The 13,634-nt window shown below is 37.2% G+C and overlaps 2 protein-coding genes across 6 annotated transcripts; both read left to right on the forward strand.

Annotated features, from left to right (window-relative positions):
* The first annotated feature begins 6,541 nt into the window (after positions 1–6,541).
* LOC104798904 (protein ABIL2-like) lies at positions 6,542–10,002 on the forward strand. 5 transcript variants are annotated; one of them, XM_010521146.2, is made up of 11 exons: positions 6,824–7,092; positions 7,193–7,339; positions 7,670–7,817; positions 7,995–8,077; positions 8,158–8,308; positions 8,744–8,843; positions 8,927–9,019; positions 9,121–9,175; positions 9,356–9,447; positions 9,546–9,670; positions 9,766–10,002. In XM_010521146.2, exons 3-11 carry the CDS (start codon positions 7,722–7,724, stop codon positions 9,934–9,936), a joined length of 966 nt encoding a protein of 321 aa, XP_010519448.1. In that variant the 5' UTR covers positions 6,824–7,092; positions 7,193–7,339; positions 7,670–7,721; the 3' UTR covers positions 9,937–10,002. The 5 variants fall into 5 exon arrangements, with proteins under 5 accessions (XP_010519446.1, XP_010519449.1, XP_010519448.1 ...); XM_010521144.1 differs by lacking the exons at positions 6,824–7,092; positions 7,193–7,339 and adding an exon at positions 6,542–6,724; XM_010521147.1 differs by lacking the exons at positions 6,824–7,092; positions 7,193–7,339 and adding an exon at positions 6,542–6,688.
* A 438-nt stretch (positions 10,003–10,440) lies between these two features.
* Positions 10,441–12,468, forward strand: LOC104798905 (protein PLASTID TRANSCRIPTIONALLY ACTIVE 7). Its single transcript, XM_010521150.2, has 5 exons — positions 10,441–10,503; positions 10,715–10,771; positions 10,846–10,905; positions 11,585–11,921; positions 12,208–12,468. The coding sequence occupies exons 1-4, from the start codon at positions 10,462–10,464 to the stop codon at positions 11,918–11,920; spliced, it is 495 nt and encodes a 164-aa protein (XP_010519452.1). The 5' UTR covers positions 10,441–10,461; the 3' UTR covers position 11,921; positions 12,208–12,468.
* The last annotated feature ends 1,166 nt before the right edge of the window (positions 12,469–13,634 follow it).

The raw sequence follows: 13,634 nt of genomic DNA on the forward strand, positions 1-13,634 counted from the left end.
CGCTGCCATGCTCGGGTCATTATGCCATCACATACGGATCGCCGCCGTACCATGACCTCAAAACTCAACCAATAGCAATAACCCTCTACGGATCACCGCCATAGTCGGGGTTATCACTCCACATGGATCGCTGCCACGCCCGGGTTGTTATCATACCATCACATACGGATCGCCGTCGTACCATGGTCTCAAAACTCACTTTAAAAATATTTTTAGCACAGTTTGAGGTCACATCATAGACTCTAACTCAATTCTTTACTTTTTCCATCTTTCCAAACATCATGCCAAAATTTAATTAGTATCAACAGTTCAACTCATTCTAACGATCTAATAAATCCATTAAGAAACGTATCACATAACATGTATATCACAAACCATAATCACTCAACAGAAATTTATCAATCATCGATCATCATTCATTATTTATCCATCATCATCAATCATCAATCATCACTCATTAGTCATCAATCAACAATCAAATCATTATAAATTCGCAAGAAAATTTAAGGCGTATACCCTAAAGTCCTAACTGCATGATATCTATGTTCTCTATCATCATGTCTAAGCGAATAGAAGAAAAAGGTGTTCTGTCGAGTTCCCTCACCTTGGTCTAAACGATGAACCCTGAAAGATTCGCTCTAATCCTCGATCCCGGGTTCAATAACCTCGAGATTTTCTTCACCTATAATTAATTATCATATAATAATTTTAATCAACAAATTATTTTTCAAAAATATTTACTACCGGAAAAAAAAGAAACGTTAATCGAATGGTAAGTTTTATGGTTAAACTGTTTTACTTTAAATCGTTCGAACATCTCTAAATACTTTGAATTTTATAAAACGGATTTTGGATTTAAAATCACGGGATTGAAACGGTTCAACCAATATCACCGGAAAATTTTCCGGCGACGATGGCCGGTGGCGTTGGTCGGCGGACGGTGGCTGGCGGCGGTCAATATCCCGGAATCATCTAATTTTTATGTATCTTAGGTAAAATCAATCAAAGAATCCAAATCCGAAGTTATTTTGGCCTAAATCTAACTAGAATTCCCTAAAACTTGATTTTTCTCCGATGTTTTCAGGAGATTTTCCGGCGACGGTTCACCGTTTCCGGCGGCGACACTACCCAAGAAAGATTCAGCTTGCAAAGAGCTTCCAAACCCCTCAAGTCTCGACCAAAACCGAGTTTCCGTTCGCCGGAAATCGGCAAAACTCCATGGTGGTAAAGGAGAAGGAAAACAATGAAGAAAAACTAAGATAAGAGGGAGAAACGGACCGACGGTGATGAAGCGGTGGCCACGGGGCGGTGGACGACGACCGATGACGAGCAAAGAGGTAAACCGGAGAAAAAATCTGGTTTTGGGCGAGCTAAGGTCGGCCATGGGAGGAGGAAGAAGAAGAAAAGAAACCCTAGGCGAAATTGCACTATGGACCTTCTTTGCCCAAACATAACGATGCATTCGTTGATGCTGATCACATCATCTCTACTTGAGAATTTTATGAGTGGATTGAGATCTTTATTATCGGATTAACGTGCATATGAGTCGTCTAGGGGTAGAGTAGGTCCGTGTTTTGTCCATTGCAAGATCAGTTGGTACAGTGAAGTCTTCGGGAGAAAACAACGGAAAAATCGGACGAAAACGCGGAATGTGGAACAAGAGCAAAAACAGGCTACCGCCCTAGAAAGAGATCTGGCCGTCCTAAAATGGTAGAAGCCTCAAGATTTAACAGAAAATTCAGGAGGACCGCCCTTAAGTTCTGTCGACCGTCCGAAAATGTGAAGCATATTCGGGCCCCCGCCCTAAAGAATAAGGAGGCCGCCCAAAAATGCCTGAAAGAAATTATTGAGGGGTTTGGGCTATTTTCAAGCCCACAAAGTGAAAAGGAGAAAGCCCTACGGTTTCTATCATAAAAGAAGAAGGAGGGAAGAAAAAAGGGGAATTTTTTAGCCACTTTGGAGGGGAGCCATCCTTGGAGAGGGGGAAAGCTTGGAGAAGGAGGAGAGGAGAGAGAATCCACCATTGAAGACCATATTAAGCTTTCTCTCTCTTACTCTTCATGTTTTATTTTGTTTCTTGTTTTCTTCTCTTGAATGTGGAGTAGACCTTTAGTTGTGGGGGAGGGATTCCCTTGTGTGTAGATAGTAAAGATTGGCTCGCTTAAGTCCTTTTCCGAAGATGACATCGGTTTCAATATCCTGAAAAATAACCCCATTAGTATCAAAGAGAACTCGACATTGCGTTTCAGAAATTAATTTTGGAATAGACAGCAGATTATTTTTGAAGTCTGGTACAAATAAGGCACTAAGACTTTTGCCAAAAAGCTTGACTTTTCCATGGCCTTGAATAGGACAGGCCTTACCATCCGCCACTGATACGAAACCATAGGATCGATGAAGTTCAGTAAACAGATGTTTGTCACTGAACATATGTGCCGAAGCTCCTGAATCAATCACAATTAAAAGATCGAATAAAATAGGAGAAGCAGAAAAGTTACCGGAGTCTTTGTTGTTCATGGACAACAAGAACTGCTTAAAGCCCGACATTTCTTCATCAGTAAAGGTGACAGTGTTGCTAGCTGTCATAGCAGAACCTCGCCGTGGTGGGTTTTCTTTGTATCGATTCGGCTTCAGATGTGGACTAAGAATCCAACAGCGTTCTTTGGTGTGTCCTGTCTTTTTGCAGTAATCGCAGAACGGTCGTTTGTCACGAGATCCTTTCGGCGTAAGCGGAAATTTGTTGGGCTGAGAAATTGATTCATCCTGCTTGCTTGCGAGAGAAATGCGCCATTTCTGTATTTCCTGCAAAAAAATTTCTGCCACCACCTCATCAAATTTCGGGAGAGTTGCTTGGCGGAGAAGATGATAAACAAGGTCGTTATATCTTGCATCCAAAGTGAGGAGCAGGGAAAACACTTTGTCTTCTTCATGCCTTGTATTCAGAACCTTTTGATCAGTTGAAGGGGGGCGAATTTCGTCGAGTTCATTCCACAGGGCACAAAATTCACCCTGAACAGCAGTGAAAGGCTCACCATTCTGCTGGAGTTCGGAGATCTTCTTTTTTATCTCAAAAATTCGGCTTATGTTGGAAATGTTCCCATAGGTGTTCTTGAGAGCTTCCCATAATGCTTTTGCCGAGTCAAGAGCAATAAAAGACTGCAGAAATTCTTTTCCAGTGAACCTTGAAGAATGACCAGAGCCAATTGGTCATCTTGGTACCATTTCTCTGAGTCTGTGACAGGTAAGTGCTGTGGCGGATCTGGACGAGGCAGATTTGGTTGGCCATCAGCGTTGGTTTCAGCGGAATTGTCTGAAGCATCACTTTCTGCAGCACGAACAGGAAGGGTTGGGGTTGATGCTTGTTTTGGAACAATATGGTTCCACAATCCGCGGCTGCTGAGCATTGCTTTCGCTGCTTTGCTCCAATAAAAATAATTGTCGCCATTGAGTGTTATCGGAATTGGTTTCATGGTGATATCCATGATGTTCCGGAAAAAAAACACAAGATAGAGATCTGTAAGAGACAGCGGAAGTATAGAAGTAAATAGAGAGAGATATCAGGCCCTAGAGAGAGCTCTGGATACCATGTAGAAAACTTAGAAGAAAACGTATTTCACTCTCATTTTCAATGTATGCCGATTGTACATAATATATACATAGACAACCTAGAAACGAAATATGGAAAGAATGATATTTCAGGATACAATAATATACGTATTATTGAGAAAGGGAAACTTGTGATATGATCTCCATATGTTCTGCATTCTCTAACGGTTGATGCAAACTTCCCATATTGGCTGCGTCGTCTGTTGACTCACTAACAAGAGACCATCTACGTGAGACCGATAGTTTCCAGATATAGGCGTTCACAACAAACTTCACCTTGCCTGTATCCCTCTCCTGTCTCACGCTCTTTCTTTCTTCTACCAGTGCATTATCCAAATCATTTTATATACCCCTTGACAGGGTGGTTTTCGACTTATTTGTCGGTCAGTTTCAGCAAGTCCAAAGCTCGTTTGAACTTGCCGACAGGGAGTGGTTTGGTTAAAATATCGGCTGGATTGTCCTCTGTAGCTATCTTCAATACTTGCACTTTGTTCTCATATATGATCTCTCTTAGGAAATGCAGCCTCACATCTATGTGCTTGGTCCTCTCATGGTGCACACTATTCTTTGCCAGACAGATTGCTGATTGAGAGTCACAAAACACTTTGACGGTCTTCTGCTGAACTCCAAGTTCTTGAGATAACCCTCTGAGCCAAAGTGCTTCCTTAAATGCCTCAGCCAACGCCATGTACTATGCTTCAGTAGTTGACAAGGCTACCACATGTTGTAGACCAGATCTCCAGCTTATCACATTTCCTCCCAAGGTAAACACATAACCGGTTATTGATCTTCTCTTGTCAAGATCAGTTGCGTAGTCAGAGTCACAATAACCAATCAATTCGAATTCTGATCTTCCGTCATATCTGAGCTTCAGTGTTAGACTTCCCTTATAACGAACGAAAATTTAAAAAAAAAATGAATTGGGGTTTGGTGATAAAAATTAAAAGTTCTGGAAAAATCTGTTATTCCAGTGAGGGTCTTTCAGAACGAGTTAAAAGTTTGGGCAAATTTTGTAAATTTTTTTACAAAACTTAAAATGTATTATAATTTCGAAACAAAATGCTTTGTAGATCATATTTTTTTGTTAATTTGAAGATATTTATTTTGTATATTTTTTTTCAATATATCAGAAAAATGCACGAAAAAATACACTTTTGTTCCTATTATTTCTTTGACACATTGATTTATTTGAAGATTTTAAACTGGATTTCATGGACTTCCTATTCGATTTTAGATTGATTTTTATCAACATCAACATCTTTCTAATCCTAATGTATTTGGAGTCGATCATATAAATTTTTCGTTTTTATTCATTTTGGTTTTGAATTAATTTTTTTTTTAAAATTTACAACAATTTTAAGTCATTTCTAATGACACATTCCCAAGTAATCATATTAATTTGATTCAATTTGAATATGATAATATATGATTTGTTTATGTACAAATATACCTAAATGGAAATCCAAGTGATTTTTTCAATCCAATACGGACTAACGCGTCTCCGTCCACGATGTATCGTGAATTAGTCCCTTGACCGTTTTGTTTTTGTCTGCCATAGTTAGAAGATAAAAAATAAAAAAAATATAAAAGTTTTTATCTTTTTAAATTTGATTTTTTATTTTAATTTGTTGCTATAACTTGGAACTTCCGGGACGAGTGGAAGTCAGTCATTATTTTCTTTGACATTAATCCTTTTTGTACGGACGATAGAGAAAATTACTTGGTACCAAATTGTATCACAACACATGGTTTGTCCATCTCTCTTTATCGCCATTAATGGTGGCTAATCACGACGAAATTTTGTATAATAAATTGATAATTTGAAATATAATTATTTTGATTATTAAATATATCATTAGTTTGTTTATATAGTGTAGTACTACATTATATATATTGTATATATATCGCGGATGTGTTACAAAATGCATCTGCAATAAAATAATACTTAAATCATTGCGTGTGGTAAAAATATAATTAAAAAAAGATAAATTCGATGGTTGTCTATGGACGTGCTTCTGTTGAATCATTACATATCCCTTCAGTGTTCTTCTCACTCAAGCACGCACGACAGGATCCTTCTACTTGTTATATTAGTATCTACGTATATTTATCTATAACGTTAGTGTGACAATGCAAATAATGTGAGTTTTATAAATATTATTTAACGAGTATAAAATATACAGATTCTCCAAATTATATAAATATTTAGAAATCGGCATTCATATTTAACGCATGTTATTTAAGAAATTTTGTAGAATTATGGACAAAAAGATTTACAAAAAAAAAAGATAAATGGACATTTTTTTCATTTAATAAACGTGCATTGGAGTACGTATTATCATTTTGTGAAATTCCCATTTTAGATTTTATTTAATTAATAGATAAGGTGAAAAAAAAAAAACGGAGGACCGAGCGTTTCTCCGCAAATGATGGAAAAAAGTGAGAAGTCAGTGGGATTGTTGTCCTTTCGGATACCAAACAACCGCATTGGTCAGTTTTATGACTAAAGCTATATCTTCATAAATCTCTTGCATAAAATATTTTCTTAATAATTTTATTACATCATTTGGAAATTATTTTCATTTTTTTTCTAACTTTGAAACTCATAGTTTAATTCCAAGCTAAACATCAAACATTCAGTTGTAAATTCTTAAACCTAAATTTTAAATTCTAAACACGAAACCAAATTTAAAATTTAAAATCCTAAATTTTAAACATTACATATAGAATTTATAGTATATAATTTACGATTTAAATTTCGTTGAGAATTTATGATTTAGAATCAGTTTTAATGACTAGGGTTTAGAGATGATGATTTAGAGTTAAATCGACAATAATATAATAAAATAAAATAAAATAAAATAACACGTTCGTTAGGAAGCTATTTAGTTAGACGTCTTGGGAGTATATAACGTTACTCCATTTAAAAAAAATGAAATCACTACATTTTAATCCTGACATCTCTCCAATTTCCATGTTTCTTCGTTCGTCGTCTTCGATCGCCATTTCTGGTTCTAGCCGATGAAATTGTATCAGAGACTGGGTTTTGAAAATCTCTGTTCTCCGAGCAAAGCAGCAGGAGGTACAAGACAAATCGTATTAGCGTACTAATTCACAGGTTAAACTTTTTTTTTTAATCTTGCGTATTTCTTGTACCCAGCAGTTTGTCCCTTTATGTCTGAAACTTTTGGACGAATCTATTGGTTGGGGCTTATGGAGAATGAAACCAAAATCTGGCTTGGGTTGAAATTGCTCCCTCCAAATTGGATTGATTTTTGCCCCTATTTATTTAAAAAAAAAAGTAAATTGCAAGCTATTTAAAAAGGGTTTTAGTGTTCTTCCATTGTTTCCATTCAAAGAGCTTTGTTTGTTAGAGTATTGCTGAAGATTCAGACAAAAGCCTGGTCGTTTCAGATATCATCATAGTACTGTTGGTCGCTTTGAGATAAGAGCTGTGGATTCTACTTCTTGTCTGCTTCTTCTTTTGTCAGATTTGTGAACTCGTTCCTCCTACTTAAAATCATTTCAGAATCAGAGGATCTCATGTTCCAATTTGATAGAACTATTTTTTTTTAAAAAAAAACAGAAAACATGTTCCAAAAGAGAGATCTGCGGTCCAAAACGGACACTCGGTTACATTTCCAAGGCGGTGTTATCGAATCTGAGATCAATTTGGGCTGACTGGAACTGGGATAAAAGGGTTTTCCTCCAAAGGGATCTAACAGAAAATTGTGTAGGTGTACTTAGACCTTTCATTTTACCGGTAGCAACTTGGGATAACTCTCTGTAAACTGCAGCAGAAGAGTGTATAGAGTAACGAAAAGCCTTGTTCTTGAAGAGTCTTAATTCTTTGCCTTTGATGCCATTGTTGTCATACTTCTGTAATGGTAACAACAGTGCTTAGTGTCATGTTCAAGATGTTTCTACGGAAGAGTTTACAGTCACTGTCCGTATTTTCTGATGTTTTCATTTGTACGACTTCTTTTCTGTTTATCCAATTGAGGGGATGGAAAGTTTAGATGAATAAGATCAGTTGGGTCAACATTTACCTCTTGATTTGCAGCCACAAGGAGACTCTAGGGTTTGGAGCTCTGTCTCTCCTGATCTGAACAGAAATGAGTGCCGTTGCTACACTGCCCGTATCCCGAGAGTCGTCGAATTACGACGAGGTCTCCATGCAGCAGAGCTTGCTCTTCTCTGACAGTCTCAAGGTAGATCCTTTTAGTTGCATAATCCAACAATCATAGTCTTTTTTCTTTGGTTATCTGTTTGTGTTCTTTGCATGAATGGAGTAAAAAATATCGAAACTCTCATTCGTCATGCATTTAAAGATTTGATCACATCTCAGGAAAAGAATTGGAAAAAAACCATTTTGCTGTAATTTTCAGGATCTGAAGAATTTGAAGGCGCAGTTATACTCAGCAGCTGAGTACTTTGAATTGTCCTACACGAACGATGAACAAAAACAGATGTGAGTGAGTGTTTTTAAGCGTTTGTCCCCATTCCGAAACGTTTTCTGTTTTTAGCATTTGAGATCACGTGTCTATGCAGTGTTGTGGAGACACTGAAAGATTATGCCATAAAGGCTCTGGTCAATACAGTTGATCATCTGGGCTCTGTTACATATAAAGTCAGCGACTTTCTTGATGAAAAGGTTGATGAAGTGTCAGGGACCGCATTGCGTGTATCTTGCATCGAACAGGTGCTCAGTTTTCCTTGAAACATCATGCATTCATAGATTCCGCAAGATCGATTCCAGTTTGTTACCAATAAGGTGCTTGATTCCTGCTTTATTAGATTGATTCTCTCATCATGTTCATAGTTATTCGTAGTTACATAAACATAAAATGTGTATATTCTAACTGCTTAGAAGATCGGTTTCCAGTATGCCCATGAAGAACCCGAGTTCCAAGATATGCCAATGCATCTGCTTCTGAGTTCAGATTCCATCCATGATTCTACTCAGTTTTTCCTGTATTTTCTTGTCAGGAGACAGTCTTATTCAAGTGTTAATGCTTGTGTATTCTGGTTCAAACTCAAACATGCAATTTCTGTGTAGGTTTTCGCGTGTTTTTTACGTTACTGGATTCATTTTTCTCACTTAGAGATTTTCCTTAAAACCATCGTGGAATGATAGAGGCTACGTAAAAGCCAGGAGTTCATGGATCACGAAGGCCGTTCACAGCAGTCGCTTATGATCAACGCTCCAAAGTTCCATAAGCGATACATATTGCCCGGTAATTTTCTCTTCTTCCGTTTCCTGGCCTTGAAGAAACTTTCTGTATTTTTCCGAAACTCTGATCAAGGAATTTTATATCAGCGGGCGAAATGGTGACCGGTGACAGCCTTTCGAAGCTTAAGTATGCCGGATGCAGTTTGGACGATGAAGATGACTGGAACCAACTTCGGAATGGTATGTTTCGTTTTTCTGGCCCTTACAATTTCATTACTTGTTAAAGGTTTACAATTTTATGGTAACCCAGATTTTCCTTTCGATCCATTTCTTGCCTTCAGCTGTCCGTGCTACGATTCAGGAGACGTCTCCGCCTCCGCCTCCACCTCCTGTTAGGTAAATTACAGAATCCATCGCTCTGAAAATCAAATCTCACCTTGAAGACGAGCTTTGACATGGTTCTTGAAAGCGGGTTTCGTTTCATGTGTATTTTCCCGTTCAAGTCCATATGTTTTTGGGTAGGTGTGTTTGCTGGTTTAACGAAAATCATTAAAAGCCTTAACAATTTTATGGTAGCGGAAAACCAACATCTCAGACTCCATCTCCTCGTCAACCTCAACGATCAGCAACGTTTTCCTTCACTTCCACCGTGCCAAAGACACAACAAGGTGAATCAGCGATATTATAAGCTGTTTGTTTCTCATAGAGCATGTATTTGATACCTTTTCCGGGTATATGTTTCTTCTGCATTTGCACTCGGAATCAGATAAGAACCGGACGGTTTCACCACATCGGTTTCCACTTCTAAGATCAGGATCAGTTGCTATCCGTACATCGTCCATTAGCCGCCCAACGACCCCGAGCAAGAGCAGATCGATAACTCCGAAACGGGTAAAAGCATCTCATAAGTAGAGGTTTTTCTATCTGGGAAACATGAACAAGTACATTTTTGTGTTAAAGTGACGCGTCTTTTCTTTCCTGTTCAGTATCCATCGGAACCAAGAAGATCAGCTTCGGTTCGGATAACGTTCGAGAAAGAACACAAGAAAGAAACAGAACAGCAACCAAGCAAGGGCAAAAGACTCCTCAAGGCTTTGCTTAGCCGACGCAAAACCAAGAAGGACGACATGTTATACAATTACTTGGACGAGTACTAATTAGAAAACCCGGTTTGTTTTTGAACTGGTTAACCACCGGTATGCAGAACCGGGAAAATTTCTTCTGTTTTCCATTGTTATCTATCATTCTCATATATATATATATATATATATCTATATTTTTTTTTATGAAAAGTTCAAATACAGAACCGATGTTAAATGTCAATGCAAAATTACAATTTATTCTCGTAAAATCTCAAGAATGCAAGCATTGAATCATTGAATCATATACAGTAAAACCAGAACTGTTTTAACCGGAAATTTTTTAATTCGGTCTGAACATAGTGTCATGTAGGTTTTGATGAACCGGATTTAATTTGAGGCTTCGGTTCCCAGTTAACAATTAGAATCACGGAAAATAAGACCAAAATTTAAGTTCTGGTTTTGTACCAAACCAACTAATCTGCTGGTTTTGTGATGAATCGGACCGGACAAGGACCGGTCGAACCGAAAATTGAAACAGCAGTACCAACCGGTTGTATATAATAGAAGAGGCCGATTTTATCTCTCTAGTTTGCTTTAGCCATGGCGACGTTCACCTGTTCTCTTGCGTCTTCCCTTTCAACTGTAATTCCCTCTCTTTTCTCTGATTTTTTTTTTCCATTTGGTTCCCGAGAAAATGTTCTGGGAAACTAAAGAACAGTATCCGTTATGTGAGCTCTTTCTCACATTTGCATCGTTAAATTTGCTGAGATTGCTCGACCGGCAACCATGTCGAGATACTAAATTATTTTCTATTTAATTAGGGTTTAAATGAACGTCGACTTTGTATTTGCAGATTACGGATGTGAGAAGCGGGAACGTGCGACCTCCAAGCTGCAGTTTCGCGTCGCAGGTTATGCGTGGTTGAGTTATTGGTTCGAATTGGGGTTTTCCCGAAGAAGTTGGTTGATTGTGATTGATTCTCAGGTTTCTTGTCGGATTCAGAGGGATGAAAATGGACGCCGTGTTTGGCGGAGGAGAAAATTGGTGAGGAATTGCTATTTGAATTAGATTATAATTTTTGGTTTTCGTCCGTCGCATATCCATTCGTCTGTGATAAATTGGGATTCGGATGATAGATTGGAACTATAGATGTATGGTGTGTGAATCAAAATCGGTGCTTAACTTTGATATTTCTTGCTCTGAAATCGCTAACATAACTAGATGCACTGTTCTTAGCAAGTCTCCTTTGGCATATTAGCCTCTATATCGCTAGTCTCCTGTTTTTCAAGAGTTTCCTAGAGGATTCATGGCTTATTTCAGATTCAGCCTTGTCATTCTTCTGTTCGTGATCCTTGTTTCATTGTTACTTTGTCCAAGTTTTTCACAGTTATCAAATTATGGCAGATTCCGGGTAGAATTTAGCTTTGAAGTTTCTTATAGCTGTGTCTGTATCATGTTTCTCATAGGTGTCTGTTGCTTACTCTTGAAAGAAACAATGTTCAGCCAGAAATGTTTCTTTTTTACACCAAAACGCATTGATTCTCCTGGAACGGGTTCATATGAGTGAGAGTCTTAATTGCTTTGATGCTGATTGTTTTTAAGGCCTTTCAATCTCTTACATCGCCTCATCATAATAACATGATAACAGATGAGGATTCTTGAATCTGTTTGGAACTCGCTGTTCCTTGACCCTTTAATCTTTATGTCTTGTTCTCGTGTCCAGACGAAGAAGGACGACATGGTGCGCTACAAAATGCAAAGGGTACCGTTCTTGGAAGAGCAAGTGAGGAAGTTGAGAGATGTTGGGAAGGTGGTGACGATGGACATAGAGCGGCTACTATTGAGTGAAGATAACAGGTTTGAGTTTGTGAACAGCGTAGCAGCCGAGGCCACAGAGTATGTGGAAAGAAACCGGGACGAATATGGAGGTACCAAAAAGGCCATTTTTCACGTCCTTAGTAACCGCGTGAACGATCTCGGTTTTTATCGACCCGAAGGTTATGTAGAAACCGATCCTTTCAAACCCGGTCCCGGTTATTTGAAGGAGGAATTCACGTGAGGTATGTTACGCATTTGTTGTTGTGAAATCCTTATAACCAAACCAAGCAAATACTCTGTAGATTTTCTGGTTGTAGTTTTTTTTGGGCACCAAAGAGTGTTTGGACCTTTCTGATTTATGGATTTGTTCATGATATTAGTGAATGAGATTACAAGGAATCAAACCCATAATTTATTTCATTATATTATATATATAAACCCATATATGATTTCATTATATTAGATAGTATATATATAGGCTATGATAGGATGAGCCCAAGTGATGAGACATTTGTTGTTGGGTGCTAGCGGTGGTGGAGCTGTTGCGGCGGCGGCGGAGGACATGGGTGGATTGGGTCGTGTTTACAGCTTGCACCTGGCTCCGGGTAGTCATGTATTCCCACATACGTATCAATGTCATCAACCTATTTTCAACAATAATATTTATTATAAAATATCAAAATCTGTCTACTGTAGTTTCTATTGATTGATACAGTAAAAAAAATATATATACATGCGTGTATTGTATTAACCTAACTGATATTTTTCTTCTACCGGATATTATTTGCATATTTTTGTATAAAACGATTTAAATCTTAACAGAGATTGTAATAATTTTATAAAATATGGACAAATCAATTACCTTGTACTGGGCGTCGTCGAGATGGTTATTAACTTCGTCAAACCCTAATAGAGTACGATGAGATATAAAGATATAAGCTATTGCAAAAAACAAAAAAAAAAATCGATTTACGAACAATAATGACTAACATATCGAATCAAGATCGTTAAATACATAGAAATGATTATTGTTTAGTTTCTAAAGCTCAACCAATTGATCGGAAAAAAAAATCTCGAGACACTTCTGCAGAAATTATTTTATACTATTTTTTTAATTAGTCTACTGGACTGCTCAAATTTCACTATGTACGCGGATACGCATCACTTGTATTCTTTACCTCATCTATCTTGCGATTTCTTCCTCTTTTTTTTGGTAAAGAATCCTGTTTATAAACTTATTTGTTTCCATAAGTAAGATATGTATTGGATCTAAAAAATGAATTCGGCCATTAATTTATATAAATAACTGACGAAACTAGATATTATCAAATACATATTTTAAGTATTAGTACGACTGAATGTCTAAATACATATGTGCTTAAAAAAACAAATTTCATTTATAGATATGAGAAGAATATATAAAATATATTTTCGAATGTGTAAAAAATATAAATAAGAAACCAAAAAGATTTTTTCACGTATATTCATCAGATTTTTTATTCATCAGATTTTTTATCCGACTACATCTCATAGAAGACTAGAGAATTTCAGGTGAACGCCCCTCTCCATACTTGGATTTGAATCCGCGATAAAAACATCCATCCAAACTTGATTTTTTTTTTCAAGATATGTTACCACAAACGCCATGAAATGATCAACCCCATAACTACTACAAGGTTCACCTATGAATAAAAACATATGGTTCTAAATTTATTTTACAAGGTTCACAAAAATACCCAACAAAAACACAGTTTGAAATTATAATAGATTATCTGAATAATTAAAAATATCGAACTAATATATGTTACCTGAAGATAAAGAACACAGTGAGATCAGGAGCATGAAGGATACGACAACGACCAGCTTCATCCTTGAACACCCTTTTCTTCCTCTTTTTATTTTTTACTTGTTTTCCTTCTGGTTTTTTTTTTTTTTTTTTTTTTTTTTGAAAACTT

This window comes from Tarenaya hassleriana, unplaced genomic scaffold (genome assembly GCF_000463585.1).
Source record: "Tarenaya hassleriana unplaced genomic scaffold, ASM46358v1 Cleome6, whole genome shotgun sequence".
NCBI classification, from domain to species: Eukaryota; Viridiplantae; Streptophyta; class Magnoliopsida; order Brassicales; family Cleomaceae; genus Tarenaya; species Tarenaya hassleriana.